Source organism: Balaenoptera musculus, chromosome 14, assembly GCF_009873245.2.
Source record: "Balaenoptera musculus isolate JJ_BM4_2016_0621 chromosome 14, mBalMus1.pri.v3, whole genome shotgun sequence".
Taxonomy (NCBI): domain Eukaryota; kingdom Metazoa; phylum Chordata; class Mammalia; order Artiodactyla; family Balaenopteridae; genus Balaenoptera; species Balaenoptera musculus.
Genome location: NC_045798.1, coordinates 42,893,394 through 42,915,777, shown reverse-complemented (window position 1 = coordinate 42,915,777; position 22,384 = coordinate 42,893,394). Strand labels below are relative to the sequence as shown.

Genomic DNA, 22,384 nt, shown 5'->3' with positions numbered 1-22,384 from the left:
ATCTGGTCTTGCCTGAATTATTATTAAGAGTCCCCTAACTTGTTTGCCTGCTTCTACCTACAATCTGTTCTCAATAAGAGAGATACTTTTAAAATATAAATCAGATCATGTTACTCTAATAAGCAAAAATCTCTACTATCTATTTCACGTGTCCTCTATGTGTACCCTGTAAGACTACAACCTAGTGCTGCAGTGTTGTCATCTCACGGTACCAGAGCTGTGTTCTCAAGTCCTCTATACCATCCTGTCAGGCTACGTGGTATAGTAGGTCAGAGTAAAAAAACAAAACATAGAAACAAACAAACAAAAAAACTTGATCTTATGTTTAAAGTGCCATAGCGCCCCCCCCCCCAAATAAAAATAAAACCGGAAGATTTTACTCCACCTTTAAAGACTGAATATCAGAATTTATATAAAATGTATAGAGAATCCTTTGGCCTAGGGAAGTAGCATGAAGTAGTGGACAGAATACTGGACTAACAAGCAGAAGACCCTGAGTTCTAATTCCAGTTTTGCTATTAACTAGTGAACTTAAAAAAGAAAAAATCGCTTAACTCCTGAGTCTTACTTACCAAATACGTAAAATTAAAGTTTCCAAGACTTCTTTGTTATAGATGATTTTTTTAAGCTGCATAATGCTTCCTTCAACCAAAATCTTATAAGAAAGTACAACGTGTAAAATCAGTAAAGTGATGATAATGGGGTGTACGTGTGTGTGTGCACATGCTCACGCTGTTCACACCCTCCCCACCTCCACCACATAGACTTGCAGCACCACAGCAGCAGTTTCAGACCTGAGTGATAAATGAAATCCCCAACAATTAAAAAAATTTCCATAATTTTCCTGACTGACCTTGAAATGAAATAAAAACGCTTCTCTGTGTAACCCCCAGGGAGCAACCAAATTAAAACAGAAAATTATGTAAACTTGGAAATTGTTATGATATTGAAATTAAAGGTCAGGATGTAATGATAAATGTAAACAGAAGATGGCAGACTTCAAAATATTTAGAGAAAGATTGAGTGTAATAATTTGTTTTGTTTAGGGCATAGATTTGGGAGGCACATGAAATCTAGTACCTGTAAAAGATTTCTAACCGGCAGAAAAAACGTCTGGCATTTGCATCAGGTAAATTCATAGTTTCTGGTTACCAATTAGATTGTCCAGATAGGTTTTTAAGATGTGCAGTTAATAACACAAGTATTCAGATCTTTGTGGCAAGAATATAATCCACTGTTTTACTGGCCTGGTTAACTCATAACTGTCTTATGAGTATGGTCAGCTAAAATCAAATCCTTTAGTTAATACAGGTTTAAAGACCAAGGCAGTATTTCCCATGAATTTATTTGGCCCTTAATAATAGTAAAATAAGCTCTTTATAAAATTATTTAGAGCCTGAGTGTTTAAACTTTTAATAAAGTCAAAATCACTTAGATTCTATAGTATATAGTCTTATTCTTATATATGAGAATATAAAAAAATTCACTTCTGGAGGCTGTCACTAGTTTCCCTAAGCCCTAGACTTTTGTATTAGATTTGAGTTTACCATTAAACAAAGTTAGCAGTTGGGTACTAAAACAAGAGTAACAACTTTTATCTGGAAAACAAACTATGTTCCAGGAATTATGTGGATACAACTGCCATGTACTGACACATAAGTATAGATTCATAGTTTGGGGTGCTTTGACTCTCCTAGAATAGAGGATATATTAAAGGTTTCACCATGAGATTTAAAAGCTCCTTTAATTCTTTACTGAAAACAAAAAGACTGTTTCTACTCAAAGCAAGCATCCTACTAATAAGGAGGAATGAATGATGAAAAGAAACTGGGTATTTATCTTACTTTGCCATTTATATACATTTTGGTTTGTCACATTTTTCAAAAGTAAAGATCCTGTGATTAATAAACCGAAGTGTTTCTTTAACCATCAAAAACCATCATAGTTTCCGACTAGCTAAATTGTTACATAAAGTTTATACTACCATCAATATTTTAGTACAACACAATTTGTTGTCATGTCCCTGAAAGTGATAAAGCACCTACTCAAATTCTAAAATACATTAACAAATTCATGACTCACCTTCCAAGCATGGTAAGTACCAGAGGGATCAGTCTGATATAATCTTGGGATACCATCATCATCAAAACCTACAATTAAGGCAGAAATACCAAAAGGTCTTCGTCCATTGCTTTGTGTATATTTCTGAAAAATAAAATGTTTTCATGACTACTTTCTATATGAGGCCTTTTAAAGAAAGGACAACACTATTATTTATCAAATAACAAATTCTAATAGTAAAGTATTCCTGATAAAATGATCTTTATTAATCCCTATTGAGTATAACTTCAAGATCCTCTTCATTTTTCTGTACTAACCACAATCCATGATGAAAATTTTAAGAAATAAATGTACACAGTATGTAAAATAAAATCGTAAGTTTCTTATGTATGGTCTTAAATTTGTTTTCTCGTTGCCTTATGTAAGTTTGGTAACATAACTACACTGTAATCTTTTTCTTACTTCAGAGAACTGTGCATGTCATACCATTTTGGTTCCCAATAAAGCTGATTTCAATGAGCTGTGCTTTGGAAGCATGTCCTTGGTTTACTTTGAGGGACACTTTGATTGTTATTATCAAGTATTCTTACTTGATACTATTACTATCAAGTATATTCTGTTCACTATACCAAGTTATCTCTACATAAAAATCCAACTAAGACATTTCTTTCAGTACCAAGACAAGGAACTTCTGTTTCTCTTGAAGAAAAAATATGTTTTTTCCTGACTGACAATGGGGCACTGGAAACCAGTGGTATTTCTTTTTATTTTAGTGCCAGGAACTTTCTGAATTTGTGCTCTAGGGAGTGGAATTCACGCTTATTCTGAGACTGGCGTCCACAGAAGTTGTGCAGAGAGGCAGCTCTGGCAGAAAACTCAGGACTACATTTGTAGGCAGCTGTAAGAACTGTATATAACTCTATGGCTTGAGATAGCTTTATACCAGCTTTCTTCCTGGACTCGTCTACATATCTATTTTTAAATTTTAATTGTATTATATCTATATTTGTAGGCCACTTTAAGTTTTGTGTTTTTTTGTTTGTTTGGGTTTTTTTTTTTGGCTTCATGGCTTGTCGGATCTTAGTTCCCAGACCAGGGATTGAACCCAGGAAGCATGGAGTCCTAACCACTGGACCGCCAGGGAATCCCAAACCACTTTAAATTTTGAATGCAAATAGTGAGTTAAAACATAAACTCTTTTTTTTTTAATAACATACTTTTATTTTTTATAAATTTATTTATTTTTATTTTTGGCTGCGTTGGGTCTTCGTTGCTGCGCGGTCTTTCTCTAGCTGTGGTGAGCAGTGGCTACTCTTTGTCGTGGTGTGTGGGCTTCTCATTACAGTGGCTTTTCTTGTTGCAGAGCACAGGCTCTAGGCACGTGGGCTTTAGTAGTTGTGGTACGCAGGCTTAGTAGTTATGGCTCACAGACTCTAGAGCACAGGCTCAGTAGTTGTGTTGCATGGGCTTAGTTGCTCCACAGTATGTGGGATCTTCCCGGATGAGGGATCAAACCCATGTCCCCTGCATTGGCAGGCGGATTCTTAACCACTGCACCACCAGGGAAGTCCACAATATAAACTCTTAAAGAATAGGGTTTGTCTTTTTTCTCTGTATTTCCTAATGTTCCTAGTTCACACCTAGGTATGAAGTAGATGTTTTGTAAATATACTTTAGAGGAGAGAAACTTTTACTTTATTTGCTTAATTAACCACTTTTTTTGTTTTGTTTTGTTTTGGCTGCGCCGCGCTGCATGTGGGATCTTAGTTCCCCCACCAAGGATCAAACCCGCGCCCGCTGCACTGGAAGCGTGGAGTCATAACCACTGGGCCTCAAGGGAAGTCCTAATCAACCACTTTTTAATGAAAAAGTAACACATGCACAGCTTAAAATAATTTAAAAGGACAAAAGGTGTACATGGGGATAACTCTTTTGTCCCAGAGCCTCAGGCTCCTGCTCAGGAGCAACCCCACTGTTACAGATTCACAATGTATATTTCTATAAATGTTCCATGCATAATAGCTTTTGTATTTCCAAAAGAAAACCTAAAAACCACAATTGGGAACCTTGTATACACAATGTTCCACACCTTGTTTTTTGGTGAGTACCTTTTAACTACTGGGAAAATCAAAGCAAAGAAAAAAGAAAAACAGAACAATATAAAAATGTTGAACTTTCTTGAAACATGAATTAAATTTTTTAAAAATGTATGTAATCTAAAACTTTAATATCTAGAATATATAGAACCTATTAAAACATCTCTATGTAGACAAATGGTAAAATCCATGCCAGGAAGTATTCTAAATGCTTTAAAATATACTAAATCACTTAATCCATACTGCAATTCAACAAACATTATTGTAACATTCATTTTATAAATAAGAAAATTGAGGCAAAACAGGCTAAATAGTTTGCCCAAGGCATTAACTAGGAAGTAGCAAAGCCAGGATTTAAATCCCAAAATTCTGGCTCCTGGGAGCACATTCTTAACTACTAGAGTGCCTGTCAAAAGGAAAGATAGTTTACACTGGCAAGCCAACATGTGGAAAAAAATTGACCTTACTACTAATTATAAAATACAAATTAAAACAACTATTACAGTACTGTGTTATACTTATTTGCAAAATAAAAGAAAAATGGAAAACCCAATGCTGATGATTCTTCAGGGATGTATTTATGCATTGCTAGTTGTACAATAAAAATTTGTTCAATCTATTTAGAAAGCAATTTAGCTACATATAACAAGAGTCTTAAAACTAATTACAATCTCTAATCTAGTAATTCCATACTGAAAATTAATTTAACAATATAATTCAAAAAAGAAAAAAAAGCTGTGACAAAGATAGAGTAATGTTATTAAAGCAGCAGATTGAGAGAGAGACAGAGAGAAAGGCAGAGAGAGAGAGAGAGAGAGAAGGAGAAAAGGAAAGAAACTGGAAACAACCTAAATAATTACCAGATAGCAACTAGAAACAGTACTATATAGTTCATAAGGATGGTAAGTATAAGGAGATGTTGCCATATTTAAAGAACAAAGAAAATGATAATAAATGAAATAATACTTGTATGCATCATGATTATACTAAATGTCAAATCAGGTATCTACACATGGACTCAGAAGAAGTCATATCTAAACCTGATCAGTTGTGTTTAGCTTTGTAGGTGAAAGACTCATGGGTATTTCTTTGGAAAACTTTAAAACATGTGTTTTACTACTACATCTCTGATGTAGAAATCTGTACAGCTGTAGAAATCTCCTTAAAAGGTTACTCGTTTTTTAAAATTTAATATAATTCTCAGAGTTGACATTGATTGAGATTTCTGATGATCAAATCAATCCACTCCACTGGAATGAGAATGTGAGTTTGAAGTTAAGTGTGAGAAATAATAAGGAATTTAGGACATTTTAATAGACTAAATGGTTGGAGTGACTGTAGTATTCCCATGACAGGACCCATATGATGGAAAAGAAGAAAACTTGAAGAAATCTGTTGGAATACTGGCTTACCTGCTTTAAGGTTGCTATGAAGCGAGTTATATATTCTACAGTGACTGGGTCCTCAACTGTAAGCTTATGACTCTGGCACTCCACACGAGCTCTGCTTATTACTACTCTTGCATCAGCAGTCAGTCCTATAAAAGTAGTCGATACATTACAAAAAAAGGATGACATTTTTTCTTGTCAAAAGGCTTTTGGCCACCATGATATTTTTCTTGTAACATCCTTTGTTTTTTCCAATATATGTTCTTAATAAAGGATTTATAAAATAGACTATAACTCATCCTAAATTAGTTTCCTTCATTTGATACATTCTTATTTACTTTTTAAAGAAAATTGTTTTGAAGAATAATGTTTAAACACTAATGTTAAGTCACCTATTTCCCAAAGATCAAAATGGTTTAATTCACAGGACAGTAAGTCCCCTACATACGAACGAGTTTTGTTCCGAAAGTGCATTCATAAGTCCAATTTGTTCCTAAGTCCAACAAAGTTAGCCTAGGTACCCAACAAACACAATTGGCTATATAGTACTGTACTGTAATAGGTTTATAATACTTTTCACACAAATAATACATAAAAAACAAAAATAAAGAAAACATTTTTAATCTTACAGTACAGTACCTTGAAAAGTACAGTAGTACAGTACAACAGCAGACATCCAGGGGCTGGCATCAAGTGAACAGGCAAGAAGAGTTACCAACTGGAGGAGGGAGAGGAGGTGAGAGATGGTAGAGCTGAAGGATCGTCAGCAATAGGAGATGGAGCACAAGCTCCAATTTCACTCACGCCTGATGTTGATGGCACAGGTTCTGGCTCCTTGCTGGATTCAATTCTATCTACAGGCTTGAAAAAACGATCCAGTGATGTCTGGGTAGTATCTCTTTTTTTCTCGTCATAGATGACACGGTAGCACTGGACTGCATTCTGAATGGCTGCGGCAACCTTTGTGTACCATTCTATGTTCGGGTCATGTCCTCAAAAACTAACAGCGCCTCGTCAGAGAAAATCCCCTTGTCATTTCCTGCGTTGAGAATCTCTTCAGTTCTTCAGCAGTACCACCTACATCACTGCTGCTTTTACCCTTGCTTCCGGATATCCTGGGCTTGAAATAAAGACACTGTACTACTGTACTCTATACAGTACTGTAAAGTACATAAAACCATAACCACTTGTAGAGGATGCACGCACATGACAATGTACACCAGACACGTGAACTAACTTATGTGATTGGACATGTGAAGACCCGTTTGCATCTTTGAAAGTTCTCAACTCGAAGGTTCGTATGTAGGGGACTTACTATAGCTGGTTTATTAGGTTTTATTAAATTAAAAAAAAAAATCTCTGTAGTCATATTTTTTTAAACTTTTTTGAGAAGATATCAGTGGCAGATTGTTCAAAGGTTGATGGTCTGTCCTAATTCCAGAACCAAGATACTTATTACCTAAACCATGAAGTAAGCTGGATTTCTTCTGATGAAAACAATGAGTATTACTTCATTATCAAACAGAATTCAGTCTGCATTCAGTATAACTGTGACATGTCACTTCTCAGCTTTTTGTCTAAGACTAGGGGTTTGAAAATCAGGAATGTTAAAACAGAAAAAGAAGGGAATTCCCTGGTGGTCCAGTGGTTAGGACTCTGTGCTTCCACTGCCGATGGCCCGGGTTCAATCCCTGGTCGGGGAACTAAGATCCCACAAGCCATGCGGCCAAAAAAGAGAAAGAGAGAAAGAGAAAGAAAGAAAGAAAAAACTTCATCTTGCTTTTGTCATACCAAAACATCATGTGATGAATTCTCAACACTTCTAATAAGGAGATAGAAGGTGTTTCTATCAAAAGAAAAACAAACTGACCAAAAACTTAAATGGATTCTAATAATTACAAACATTTCTACTAAAGACTTTTTTGGCATTTGACCTTTCCATCACCATTTTCTTTCTTTCTCCACTCTCTTAATATCATATTGCCCAAAAAATTCTTTCACAAAATCTCTGAAACAGCCGTTTCCCACATAACCATCAATCTTTTGCAGTCAGAGACTCTTGTTTCCCTTCCACACCATTTCAAAACGTGTTTCTACAAACCTGGAAGAACTGTCAGCTCCTGAAGATAGTTAACAGTAACCAATGTTGTCAGAATATGCCGCTGTTAAGAACACTCTAACATTCATGAGTAGGGTGTGAATTATAATCAGATACTCAGTTAAAGAAGAGAAACTGATTCTCTTCTCTTTGCAAAGGTTATCTGAGAGAAAGAAATGGGAACAGATTGACTTAGCCTACCCTATAGACTAAAAGCTTCACTCAACTTAAAAATATGATCAGAAAGGAGATTTTGAAGTACAGTTTTCCCCTTTACATGTAAATATGGTCCAAAACTACAGAAAAATACAAGTATCATGCTTAGAAAGTAGTAATGTAACTACTTCAAGGAAAAAAATAAGTGATAAATTTGTCAAACCATACGAGTAACACAGTTGTGTATATGTGTCTGTTTTTAAATAAGAACTAGCAATTATACAAATCAATACTAAATGGCTAGGAAAAAGAGAACCACTTCTATTTAAAGATACATTGAAAATTGCAATTTCACTTTATTTATAAATAGGCAACTTATAGAAGAAATGAGTCCTCAGTCTGTTGCTTTTAAATTTATACAACTTTAACTTGAAAATACTATCATAATGTTGATCTTTTCAAAGAACCAAATCTCGGGTCCGTTGCTCTTTCTCTATTGTTTTTCTGTTCTCTATTTTACATATCTCTGCTCTAATCTTTATTATTTCCTTCCTTCTGCTGGCTTTGGGTTTATAGTTTGTTCTTTTACTAGTTCTTAATGTAAAGTTAGATTACTAAATTGAAATCTTTCTTTTTTTTAATGTAAGCATTTATAGCTATAACTTTTCCTCTTAGCAATCCTTTTGCTGCATCCCGTAAGTTTTGTATGTTGTGTTTTCATCTTCATTTGTCTCAAGATATTCTCTAATTTCTCTTGTGATTTCTTCTTTGATTCATGGGTTTTTTTTAGGCATACTCTTTAATTTCCACATATTGTGGATTTTTCAACTTTTCTTCTGCTCTTGATTTCTAGTTTTATTCAATTTTGGTCAGAAAAAATACTTTGTATGATTTCAACTTTTTAAAATTTATTAAGACTTGTTCTGTGGCAAGATGATTCCTTTTATAAGACAGTAAGGTAAAGGCTATTTTTTGCTCAATAAAGTTTTTAAACTTCAATACAAAATTTTGGTTTTGAAAAAACACAATTAGAAAATGAGCAAAAAGAAAAAAAAGACAAGAAATATGTCTTGTTTGCTATACAGTGGCAAATAAACACATGAAAATATGTTCAACATCATTAGCTATGAGGCAAATGCAAATTAAATCCAACAAGAGATTTCACGACACACCTATACAAATGTCTAAAATAAAAAATAGTAACAACACCAAATGCTAATGAGGCAGAGAAAATGAATCATTCATACATTGTTAGCAAGAATGCAAAATAGTACAGCCTCTCTGGAAAACAATTTGGTGGTCTTTTATTAAACTAAACATGCATTATTACATGACCCAGAAACTGTGCTCAAGCATTTATCCCAGAAAAATGAAACCCTACATTCATGCAAAAACCTGTACACGAATGTTCACACCAGCTTTATTTGTAATAGGCAAAAATTGGAAATAATCCAAATGTCCTTTAATTGGTGAGTCGTTAGCAAAGTGTGGTATATCCCGTACCATGGAATACTATTCGGCAATAAAAAGCAATGGAGTAATGACGTATGCAATAACTTGGATGAACTGCAAGGGTATTATGCTGAACAAGAAAAGCCAATATGAAAAGGTTATATACCACATGATTTTATTCATACAACATTCTCATGCAAAATTACACAGACAGAGAATAGATTAGTAGTTGCCAGATGCCAGAGACAAGGAGGAGTAGCATGATGTAGCCCTGTGATGACCGAAGAGTTGTATATCTTGATTTTGGTGATGGCTACATGAATGTACACATGTTAAATCTATTAAACCTACACACACACACACACACACACACACACACACACACACATACAAATGCATGCAAATGAATGCACGTAGAACTGGTGAAATCTTGATAAGCTCTGTGGCTTGTACTAATGTCAATTTACTGGTTTTTAAAGATGTTACCTTTGGAGGAAACTGGGCAAAGGGGACTTCCCTGTGTTTTTCTGTAACTTCCTAAGTATAATTATTTCAAAGTAAAAAGTTTAAAAAGAAAACAGCTACCTAAAGTTATAATTTAGGTAATATATTTCTTTTAACATTTATATTTTATTAAAGTTCATTATCAGAAATGCTGGTTTAGAGTTGTGATCTCCCAAAAAATATACGGCGTACTGTTTATGTTTAATAAGAAATGGAGTTTAGCTCTATATGTTGTATAAATATTGCATAACAGCTACAGAGGGGCCAACTGTTACCCTACTACACCAAGATACTCTATCATTACTGTAGGTCCCTAAGTACCTGCAAAAGCCATGCAGACATGGTCATCAAGGGCACAAATTTTCCTCACAGTTCTTTCATCTTGAAGCTTGCCAACAGATTTTTTTTCGACCCCAAGCACAACTATATCAGTACCTCGAATTCCAACCTGTTGAGTCATTAAAAAAACATAACGAGTTGTCAGTTTTAACACTAAAATCAAATTATTCTAACATATGACTTATGGAGAAAGGCTTTTCCTTAACCTTCAATAAAAATGAGAAAAGGAGTCTTCTAAGAAAATAGATGCATAGGTGTAGGCTTACTGGAAGTTCATTTCCCAAACTCAAAGCAAAGACAAATAGGTATAAACTAGAAGAATATACCACCAATGCTGAAACTACATGAGTGTTGTCCTAATCTCATACAGTACACCTAAAGAAGTACTATCTCAATATAGAAAAATTTTAACCCAAATGAAAGATGCTGGAAATACATGTGAATTCCTTATAGAATGGGTAGTCCTAGTGCTGGTGGTAGGAGAAGTAGTATAGAAAGTCAAGTAGAGGGGATTAACCAAGATGGCGGAGTAGAAGGACGTGCTCTCACTCCCTCTTGCGAGAGCACCAGAATCACCACTGGCTGCTGGACAATCATTGACAGGAAGACCCTGGACTTCACCAAGGAGGATACCCCGCGTCCAAGGACAGAGGAGAAGCCACAGTGAGACGGTAGGAGGGGCGCAATCAGAGTAAAATCAAATCCCATAACTGCTGGGTGGGTGACTCACAGACTGGCGAACACTTATACCACAGAATTCCACCCACTGGAGTGAAGGTTCTGAGCCCCACGTCAGGCTTCCCAACCTGGGGGTCCGGCAACGGGAGGAGGAATTCCTAGAGAATCAGACTTTGAAGCCTAGTGGGAATTGATTGCAGGACTTTGACAGGACTGGGGGAAACAGAGACCCCACTCTTGGAGGGCACACACAAAGTAATGTGTGCATCGGGACCCAGGGGAAGGAGCAGTGACCCTGGGGGAGACTGAACCAGACCTACCTGCTGGTGTTGGGGGGTCTCCTGCAGAGGCGAGTAGTGGCTCTGTTTCACCGAGGGGATAAGGACACTGGCAGCAGAGGTTCTGGGAAGTTCTCCTTGGCGTGAGCCCTCCCAGAGTCTGCCATTAACCCCACCAAAGAGCACCGGTAGGCTCCAGTGTTGGGTTGCCTCAGGCAAAACAACCAACAGGGAGGGAACCCAGCCCCACCCATCAACAGTCAAGTGGATTAAGGTTTTACTGAGCTCTGACCACCACAGCAACAGGGAGGGAACCCAGCCCCACCCATCAACAGTCAAGTGGATTAAGGTTTTACTGAGCTCTGACCGCCACAGCAACAGTCAGCTCTACCCACCACCAGAGCCTCCCATCAAGCCTCTTAGATAGCCTCAACCACCAGAGGGCAGACAACAGAAGCAAGAAAAACTACGATCCTGCAGCCTGTGGACCAAAAACCACAGTTACAGAAAGATAGAGAAGATGAAAAGGCAGAGGGCTACGTACCAGATGAAGGAACAAGAAAAAACCCCAGAAAAACAACTAAATGAAGTGGAGATAGGCAACCTTCCAGAAAAAGAATTCAGAATAATGATAGTGAAGATGATCCAGGACCTCGGAATAAGAATGGAGGCAAAGATTGAGAAGATGCAAGAAATGATTAACAAAGACCTAGAAGAATTAAAGAACAAACAAACAGAGATCACCAATACAATAACTGAAATGAAAACTACACTAGAAGGAATCAATAGCAGAATAACTGAGGCAGAAGAACGGATAAGTGACCTGGAAGACAGAATGGTGGAATTCACTGCTGCAGAACAGACTAAAGAAAAAAGAATGAAAAGAAATGAAGACAGCCTAAGAGACCTCTGGGACAACATTAAACGCAACAACATTCGCATTATAGGGGTCCCAGAAGGAGAAGAGAGAGAGAAAGGACCCGAGAAAATATTTGAAGAGATTATAGTCGAAAACTTCCCTAACATGGGAAAGGAAATAGCCACCCAAGTCCAGGAAGCGCAGAGAGTCCCATACAGAATAAACCCAAGGAGAAACACGCCGAGACACATAGTAATCAAAGTGGCAAAAATTAAAGACAAAGAAAAATTATTGAAAGCAGCAAGGGAAAAACGACAAATAACATACAAGGGAACTCCCATAAGGTTAACAGCTGATTTCTCAGCAGAAACTCTGCAAGCCAGAAGGGAGTGGCATGATATACTTAAAGTGATGAAAGGGAAGAACCTACAACCAAGATTACTCTACCCGGCAAGGATCTCATTTAGATTTGATGGAGAAATCAAAAGCTTTGCAGACAAGCAAAAGCTAAGAGAATTCAGCACCACCAAACCAGCTCTACAACAAATGCTAAAGGAACTTCTCTAAGTGGGAAACACAAGAGAAGAAAAGGACCTACAAAAACAAACCCAAAACAATTAAGAAAATGGTCATAGGAACATACATATCGATAATTACCTTAAACGTGAATGGATTAAATGCCCCAACCAAAAGACATAGACTGGCTGAATGGATACAAAAACAAGACCCATATATATGCTGTCTACAAGAGACCCACTTTAGACCTAGGGACACATATAGACTGAAAGTGAGGGGATGGAAAAAGATATTCCATGCAAATGGAAATCAAAAGAAAGCTGGAGTAGCTATACTCATATCAGATAAAATAGACTTTAAAATAAAGAATGTTACAAGAGACAAGGAAGGACACTACATAATGATCCAGGGATCAATCCAAGAAGAAGATATAACAATTATAAATATATATGCACCCAACATAGGAGCACCTCAATACATAAGGCAACTGCTAACAGCTATAAAAGAGGAAATCGACAGTAACACAATCATAGTGGGGGACTTTAACACCTCACTTACACCAATGGACAGATCATCCAAAATGAAAATAAATAAGGAAACAGAAGCTTTAAATGACACAATAGACCAGATAGATTTAATTGATATATATAGGACATTCCATCCAAAAACAGCAGATTACACGTTCTTCTCAAGTGCGCACGGAACATTCTCCAGGATAGATCACATCTTGGGTCACAAATCAAGCCTCAGTAAATTTAAGAAAATTGAAATCATATCAAGCATCTTTTCTGACCACAACGCTATGAGATTAGAAATGAATTACAGGGAAAAAAACGTAAAAAGGACAAACACATGGAGGCTAAACAATACGTTACTAAATAACCAAGAGATCACTGAAGAAATCAAAGAGGAAATCAAAAAATACCTAGAGACAAATGACAATGAAAACACGACGACCCAAAACCTATGGGATGCAGCAAAAGCGGTTCTAAGAGGGAAGTTTATAGCTATACAAGCCTACCTAAAGAAACAAGAAAAATCTCAAGTAAACAATCTAACCTTACACCTAAAGAAACTAGAGAAAGAAGAACAAACAAAACCCAAAGTTAGCAGAAGGAAAGAAATCATAAAGATCAGAGCAGAAATAAATGAAATAGAAACAAAGAAAACAATAGCAAAGATCAATAAAACTAAAAGTTGGTTCTTTGAGAAGATAAACAAAATTGATAAGCCATTAGCCAGACTCATCAAGAAAAAGAGGGAGAGGACTCAAATCAATAAAATCAGAAATGAAAAAGGAGAAGTTACAACAGACACCGCAGAAATACAAAGCATCCTAAGAGACTACTACAAGCAACTTTATGCCAATAAAATGGACAACCTGGAAGAAATGGACAAATTCTTAGAAAGGTATAACCTTCCCAGACTGAATCAGGAAGAAACAGAAAATATGAACAGACCAATCACAAGTAATGAAATTGAAACTGTGATTAAAAATCTTCCAACAAACAAAAGTCCAGGACCAGATGGCTTCACAGGTGAATTCTATCAAACATTTAGAGAAGAGCTAACACCCATCCTTCTCAAACTCTTCCAAAAAATTGCAGAGGAAGGAACACTCCCAAACTCATTCTATGAGGCCACCATCACCCTGATACCAAAACCAGACAAAGACACTACAAAAAAAAAAATTACAGACCAATATCACTGATGAATATAGATGCAAAAATCCTCAACAAAATACTAGCAAACAGAATCCAGCAACACATTAAAAGGATCATACACCACGATCAAGTGGGATTTATCCCAGGGATGCAAGGATTCTTCAATATACGCAAATCAATCAATGTGATACACCATATTAACAAATTGAAGAATAAAAACCATATGATCATCTCAATAGATGCAGAAAAAGCTTTTGACAAAATTCAACACCCATTTCTGATAAAAACTCTCCAGAAAGTGGGCATAGAGGGAACCTACCTCAACATAATAAAGGCCATATATGACAAACCCACAGCAAACATCATTCTCAATGGTGAAAAACTGAAAGCATTTCCTCTAAGATCAGGAACGAGACAAGGATGTCCACTCTCACCACTATTATTCAACATAGTTCTGGAAGTCCTAGCCACGGCAATCAGAGAAGAAAAAGAAATAAAAGGAATACAAATTGGAAAAGAAGAAGTAAAACTGTCACTGTTTGCGGATGACATGATACTATACATAGAGAATCCTAAAACTGCCACCAGAAAACTGCTAGAGCTGATTAATGAATATGGTAAAGTTGCAGGATACAAAATTAATGCACAGAAATCTCTTGCATTCCTATACACTAATGATGAAAAATCTGAAAGAGAAATTATGGAAACACTCCCATTTACCATTGCAACAAAAAGAATAAAATACCTAGGAATAAACCTACCTAGGGAGACGAAAGACCTGTATGCAGAAAACTATAAGACACTGATGAAAGAAATTAAAGATGATACCAACAGATGGAGAGATATACCATGTTCTTGGATTGGAAGAATCAACATTGTGAAAATGAGTATACTACCCAAAGCAATCTACAGATTCAATGCAATCCCTATCAAATTACCAATGGCATTTTTTACAGAGCTAGAACAAATCATCTTAAAATTTGTATGGAGACACAAAAGACCCCGAATAGCCAAAGCAGTCTTGAGGCAAAAAAATGGAGCTGGAGGAATCAGACTCCCTGACTTCAGACTATACTACAAAGCTACAGTAATCAAGACAGTATGGTACTGGCACAAAAACAGAAACATAGATCAATGGAACAAGATAGAAAGCCCAGAGATTAACCCACGCACCTATGGTCAACTAATCTATGACAAAGGAGGCAAAGATATACAATGGAGAAAAGACAGTCTCTTCAATAAGTGGTGCTGGGAAAACTGGACAGCTACATGTAAAAGAATGAAATTAGAATACTCCCTAACACCATACACAAAAATAAACTCAAAATGGATTAGAGACCTAAATATAAGACTGGACACTATAAAACTCTTAGAGGAAAACATAGGAAGGACACTCTTTGACATAAATCACAGCAAGATCTTTTTTGATCCACCTCCTAGAGTAATGGAAATAAAAACAAAAATAAACAAATGGGACCTAATGAAACTTCAAAGCTTTTGCACAGCAAAGGAAACCATAAACAAGACGAAAAGACAACCCTCAGAATGGGAGAAAATATTTGCAAACGAATCAACGGACAAAGGATTAATCTCCAAAATATATAAACAGCTCATTCAGCTCAATATCAAAGAAACAAACACCCCAATCCAAAAATGGGCAGAAGACCTAAATAGACATTTCCCCAAAGAAGACATACAGATGGCCACGAAGCACATGAAAAGATGCTCAACATCACTAATTATTAGAGAAATGCAAATCAAAACTACAATGAGGTATCACCTCACTCCTGTTAGAATGGGCATCATCAGAAAATCTACAAACAACAAATGCTGGAGAGGGTGTGGAGAAAAGGGAACCCTCTTGCACTGTTGGTGGGAATGTAAATTGATACAGCCACTATGGAGAACAGTATGGAGGTTCCTTAAAAAACTAAAAATAGAACTACCATATGACCCAGCAATCCCACTACTGGGCATATACCCAGAGAAAACCGTAATTCAAAAAGACACATGCACCCGAATGTTCATTGCAGCACTATTTACAATAGCCAGGTCATGGAAGCAACCTAAATGCCCATCAACAGACGAATGGATAAAGAAGATGTGGTACATATATACAATGGAATATTACTCAGCCATAAAAAGGAACGAAATTGAGTCATTTGTTGAGACGTGGATGGATCTAGAGACTGTCATACAGAGTGAAGTAAGTCAGAAAGAGAAAAACAAATATCGTATATTAATGCATGTATGCGGAACCTAGAAAAATGGTACAGATGAGCCAGTTTGCAGGGCAGAAGTTGAGACACAGATGTAGAGAATGGTCATATGGACACCAAGGGGGGAAAACTGCGGTGGGGTGGGGATGGTGGTGTGCTGAATTGGGCGATTGGGATTGACATGTATACACTGATGTGTATAAAACTGATGCCTAATAAGAACCTGCAGTATAAAAAAAACAAACAAAACAACTAATACTAAACTTTCATTGGGTTATTTGTATGGAAATATGTTAATATAAATGTTTCAGACATTACATGAAATTTCTAAAAATCTTATATTTGTATTTGTATGGAAATATGTATGGAAATATGTTAATATAAATGTTTCAGACATTACATGAAATTTCTAAAAATCTTATATTTGTATTTGTATGGAAATATGTATGGAAATATGTTAATATAAATGTTTCAGACATTACATGAAATTTCTAAAAATCTTATATGTTCTGGTATAATGTTATAAGTAATAATCCTAGTTATTACTTTAAAATGTATATCTCAGAAATAACTAATTTTCTTGTCAACTGCATTATTATGAACTTTCATCAAATCTTTAACCGTGGTCTTTTTTAAGTCTTTTGTCATTTACAGACAGTTCTGGGTGTACTCTGATGATTTTGCAAATATGTTCCTATAAAAGGGTTTCATCTTCAAGAAATTCATGGAAAAGACTCTGACAAGTACAGGTTTCTGGTAACTGACTGTACTGCTGAACTGAATGAATAAGCATTTTCAGAACTCTAATGAAAAACTGATGAACTCATAAAAGTGCTAACAAAAGATCAAGATGAAAAAAAAATTAATTACATGGGACTGAGTGAACTGATGAGGATGAGTATAATTTTTGTGACTTTCTGTCTGAATTTAAAAAAAAAAAAAAAAAAAATCCCACAAGGACTCAGAGGCAAAGAATATACAAATCAATTTTCACTGCAAAGTAAAGGAGCTGTTACAGTGGAGGATTACTGGACTGAATGTCAATATTATGACATAGTATGAGTGTGTTTCATGTTTGGTAATTGCAATCATTGTTGCTTTTGTTGTGGTCATCCATGTACAATGCTTGGTGTCAGTCTATTTATGTCTTGTAAAAATAAAATACAGTGTGTGTGTGTGTGAAAAAAAAAAAATTAAGTTAAATCACCTTTCATTAAAGAATGATTAAAGCTGTTAAAAAAAAAAAAAAAAAAAAAAGATGTCATACGCATGTACAATGGGCGATTGGGATTGACATGTGTACACTGATATGTATAAAATTGATGACTAATAAGAACCTGCAGTATAAACAAACAAACAAACAAAACAACTAATACTAAACTTTCATTGGTTTATTTGTATGGAAATATGTTAATATAAATGTTTCAGACATTACATGAAATTTCTAAAAATCTTTTATGTTCTGGTATAATGTTATAAGTCATAATCCTAGTTAATACTTTAAAATGTATATCTCAGAAATAAAAAAAAAAAAAAAAGAAAGTCAAGTAGAAAAAATCCTGAAAGCTCTCCCATGAATCTCACAATTTGGAGGGATAAGGAATAGGGGCCGTAAGCAGCCAAGAGAAAGACCAAATGCCCTCACGCTACATCAGTGATAAGGAAAACCTCAATGCAAACATGAATATAATAAGAAGAATCACTATTGCTCCACTCTCCACTCCTTCATTTGGGAAGGAAGTGGGAAAAAGTTTAAAGAATAATGTATAAGGGTAGTAACTCTCAGATAGGGACTTCTGGGAAACATGACCCTTTTCTCAGGGGTTCAAGAGTAATCTATGAAAATTTTAATTCTGTATTACAATGTAATGTAAATATTTTGAGAGGCATTTGTGTTTTATGATTGCCGTGTGACCAAATGTGGTATTAGTACTGTTTTATACAACATAATTATGCAAAAAGGTGTGCTTGAATTAGTATTACTGAAGTAAAAATATAGAACAAGTTAAATATATAGAACTAGATCTGAGACTACATCTTCCAGTTAAGTAAAACACAGACAATTTATCAAGGCTTTTGCTCTTATTCCCTTACTTCAAGTCTGTCAGTTTATCCAATATTCCTTCTCTTACCATTCTATCCAACATCAGCTACCCTCCCCCCACATCCCACCATCACTTAATACACACATGTCGAACTTTATACCCTACAGGGAATATGCCTTTCTACCAAGCCGTGGGACATTATAACACTTTAACATATATTAGGACTCAAAAAAAATCTCAATATTTTCCCAAAATTGAAATAAATCAAATTCAATTCATTGATCACAAGAGAACACAATAATTTATGTAGCTCTCACCTAAATAATTTTTGACTTGATAAAAGTGATTAAAACTGTCAAAACAGACTCTTTAGAAAATGCTTATAATGAAAATCCTAATATTAAAGTCTTCTGTGGATGAAGTTAGGCTCAGAAGAAAATTCAGAATCTCACTTTATAAAATCAAATAAAAATTAAGAATTCATTCAAGAAGATCAAAAAGGAATAAAAATACTTAAGCTAAACTTAAGAGGCGAAGTAAGGCAAAAGCAGAAATTAATGGTTAGGGAGAAAACAATACAATTGATAAATAATACTAAGATTAAAAAAAATTTTTTTTTTTTAATTTTTGGCAGCGCTGAGCAGCTTGCGGGATCTCAGTTCCCTGACCAGGGGTTGAACCTGGACCACGGCAGTGAAAGCCCAGAATCCTAACCAATAGGTCACCAGCGGACTCCCCAAGATATGTTTTTTAAAATAAATAATTAAAAGCAGTATTTCAGTTAATATAGCCAAGAGGAGGAAAGGATAAAACAAATATATGCAAGTGTGAAAAGTAGGAATTTAAAAATTCTAAGTTAATAAATTTGAAAATCTGACTGGAAAAAAGATGACAGATTAGAAAAATTAAAAATTGCTCATACTTACTCAAGAAAAGATAGAAGTCTCACTCTCACTAACCAACATAGGATAATGTCAGGAAAGAACTATTTCTCAAAAGCAAGTGTCAGACCTAGAAGGTTCATGGATAAATTCTAATCTTCTGTTATAGGTACTTCCTATGCTATTTAAATTATTCTACGGTGCAGATCAAAATTGAAATATTCCTAATGCTTTTTTAAAATTATTTTTATTGACTGATTGATTTTTGGCTGCGTTGGGTCTTCGTTGCTGTGCGCGGGCTTTCTCTAGTTGCGGCGAGCGGGGGCTACACTTCATTGTGGTGCGTGGGCTTCTTATTTCTGTGGCTTCTTTTGTTGCGGAGCATGGGCTCTAGGCGCCCAGGCTTCAGTAGTTGGAGCACGTGGGCTCATTATTTGTGGCGCACGGGCTTAGTTGCTCCGCAGCATGTGGGATCTTCCTGGACCAGGGATCGAACCCGTGTCCCCTGCTTTGTCAGGCGGATTCTTAACCACTGCGCCACCAGAGAAGTCCCCCTAATGCTTTCGGGGAAAGCTACGTAACAATGTTAAAATCTGGCAAAAAGTACTAATGATTTTCACTTAGGAAACCTGATGCCCATTCAAAATGATATTCATAAATAGAATCTAGAGGTACAGAAAAATAACAATATACCATAAATAGTATGGTTCATTCCAGGAGTTTTAGGAACATCAATAAAAGTAAATCTTTTAATATAAATGTTACACTGGGTAAGTGGAGATCTGTTATTTTTGGCCTTCTGATAAGAACAGAACTTCAATTGTTCTTGAAAAAATACTGAGTCTTCAGGTGGGGCTATAATGTAACCCAGCCTAGCCAAATGATAAATCCTTAAAGTTTTATTGGAAGTGTTTGGAAGGCAAGATAATTCCTTCTGCTGTACCTAGAGCTGGGAGCCTGAAGCCTAGGGCTCTCTGGGAGCCACCACGTAGAGATGTTATGTCTGAGGGTGAAAGTAATAGGGAGAGGAAGCAAGAGATAGAAGGGGAGAGAGAAGGAGAGAAAGGGAGGAAGAGACACACCAGTTCTGCTGTCATCGTTTAATACCCTAGCAGCCATATAGTTGAACCTGAAAGGAAGGTTTACCGCTGCTCCCTTTGGATACTTGACTCAATAGATTTACTTTTTTTGCTTAAATTAGTTTGATTTGAATTTCTGATACCGGCAACTGAAGTAGTACAAACTAAAACAATCAAATTGTAAAAATAAAAAGTAAATGATAAAACTACAAAGACGTGATAAAATTCAACATCCATACCTAAATTAAAAATAACACTAGAAAAGCAGGAAGAAGATTATTTGTGAAAACTATTTCACAGCTTGTTAAAAGTATCACAAACCAGCAGCCAGGTTCGTCTCAGAGTATGAATCACCGTCCATTCAACTGTTCAAGCCAAAAATCTGGTTGACATCCTTTATCATTCCTTCTTCCACACTACCCATTTCCAATCAATCGCTAAGTTTCTGTCCATTTTACCTGCAAAAGCTAGCCACTTCTTCCTATCACCACTCTAGTAAAAACAACCATCATTTCTTGCCTGGACTACATACTACGGCATATCCTAATAGGTTTTCCAGTTTCTTCTCTTGCTCCCCACCTTCCTCCTTCCATCCTCCCCCTTCACTGTACCCTCATCTAGTCTCCACAAAGCAGCCAGCATGAGCATTTAAAAACATCAACAAGGTCAGATTACTCTCCAGTTGAATATCCTTCCGCTGCCCTTAGAAACTTTTTTCAAACTCCTTAGTCTTACCAGTAGAGCTGGGCATGATCTGGCCCCTGCCTACTTCTCCAATAGTATGTCACTGCTGTTAACCAAGCACCAGCTACACTACCTTCTTTCAAGACTTCTCAAACACAATTCTGTTTCCCTCCTCTGAGCCTTCACATGTGGTATTCCCACTGTCTGGAATGCTTCTCCTCTTATTTCAGGTCTCAATTTAAATCTCACCTCAAGGAATCCTTCTGTATTATTCTCTAAACAATCTATCTGTTCATGCAATCAACACATTTATAATTATTTATTCATTATACTTATCTCTCCAAATCGTTAAATCTATGAGGGCCAAAAAAACAATCAGGCAAATCTAGATGGGGGATACTACTGAACAATTAATCCAGTCTCTTCAAAAAGTCCAAGGCATGAAAATAAGGGGGGATGCTGTTCAAGAATAAAAGAGATATCTAACAGCTTACTGCAATGCATGGACTTTAGATTCAGACTCAAACAAAAGAACTATAAAAAGATATTTTGTAAGCAATAAGGAAAATTAGAATGTAGACTATTACAAAATATTAAGGAGTTTTTGTTAATTTCATTGGGAGTGATCATGGTTTTAAAAAAACATCCTTTTTGGGACTTCCCTGGTGGTCCAGTGGGTAGGACTCCATGCTCCCAATGCAGGGGGCCCAGGTTCGATCCCTGGCTGGGGAACTAGATCCTGCATGCGTGCCACAACGAAGAGTTCTCATGCCACAACGAAGAGTTCGCATGCCACAACTAAGAAGTCCGCATGCCGCTACTGAGGAGTCCACATGCCGCAACTAAAGATCCTGCATGCTGCAACAAAGATCCCCTGTGCTGCAACTAAGACCCGGTGCAGCCAAAGTAAATAAATAATAAATAAATATTAAAATAAATAAATAAAAATAAAAAACATCCTTTTAAATCGAGATAAATACTGAAATATTTACAGGGGAAATATCATAATATCTGGGATTTATTTTAAAATACTCCATTGAAAAATGAATTTCAACTTCAGCCTCACACCATATACAAAAATTAACTCAATATGGATCATAGAATTTGCCTGGGGACTTCCCTGGTGGTGCAGTGGTTAAGAATCCGCCTGCCAATGCAGGGGACATGGGTTCGAGCTCTGGTCTGGGAAGATCCCACATGCTGTGGAACAACTAAGCCCGTGCACCACAACTACTAAGCCTGCACTCTAGAGCCCAAAAGCCCACAACTACTGAGCCCACGTGTCACAAAAACTGAAGCCCTCGCACCTAAAGCCCATGCTCCGCAACAAGAGAAGCCACTGCAATGAGAAGTCCACGCACCGCAACAAAGAGTAGCCCCCACTCAC

General features: G+C 36.3%; 1 protein-coding gene and 1 non-coding gene across 4 annotated transcripts in view; one reads left to right on the top strand and one right to left on the bottom strand.

The window, feature by feature from the left end:
* The window catches only part of PSMA8 (proteasome 20S subunit alpha 8), a 37,475-nt gene that overhangs the window by 5,786 nt on the left and 9,305 nt on the right, over nucleotides 1–22,384 (bottom strand). The window contains exons 2-4 of one of the 3 annotated variants that reach the window (XM_036823484.1): nucleotides 10,077–10,203; nucleotides 5,570–5,739; nucleotides 2,083–2,205 (exon numbers count right to left, since the gene is read on the bottom strand). In XM_036823484.1, coding sequence (XP_036679379.1) covers nucleotides 2,083–2,205; nucleotides 5,570–5,739; nucleotides 10,077–10,203 — 420 coding nt within the window. The remainder of the gene's footprint in view (nucleotides 1–2,082; nucleotides 2,206–5,569; nucleotides 5,740–10,076; nucleotides 10,204–22,384) is intronic. The other 2 variants (XM_036823485.1, XM_036823486.1) reach the window with 2 other exon arrangements.
* On the top strand, nucleotides 21,657–21,729 carry TRNAW-CCA. The gene has a single exon. It is a non-coding gene; the product is annotated as a tRNA-Trp (tRNA).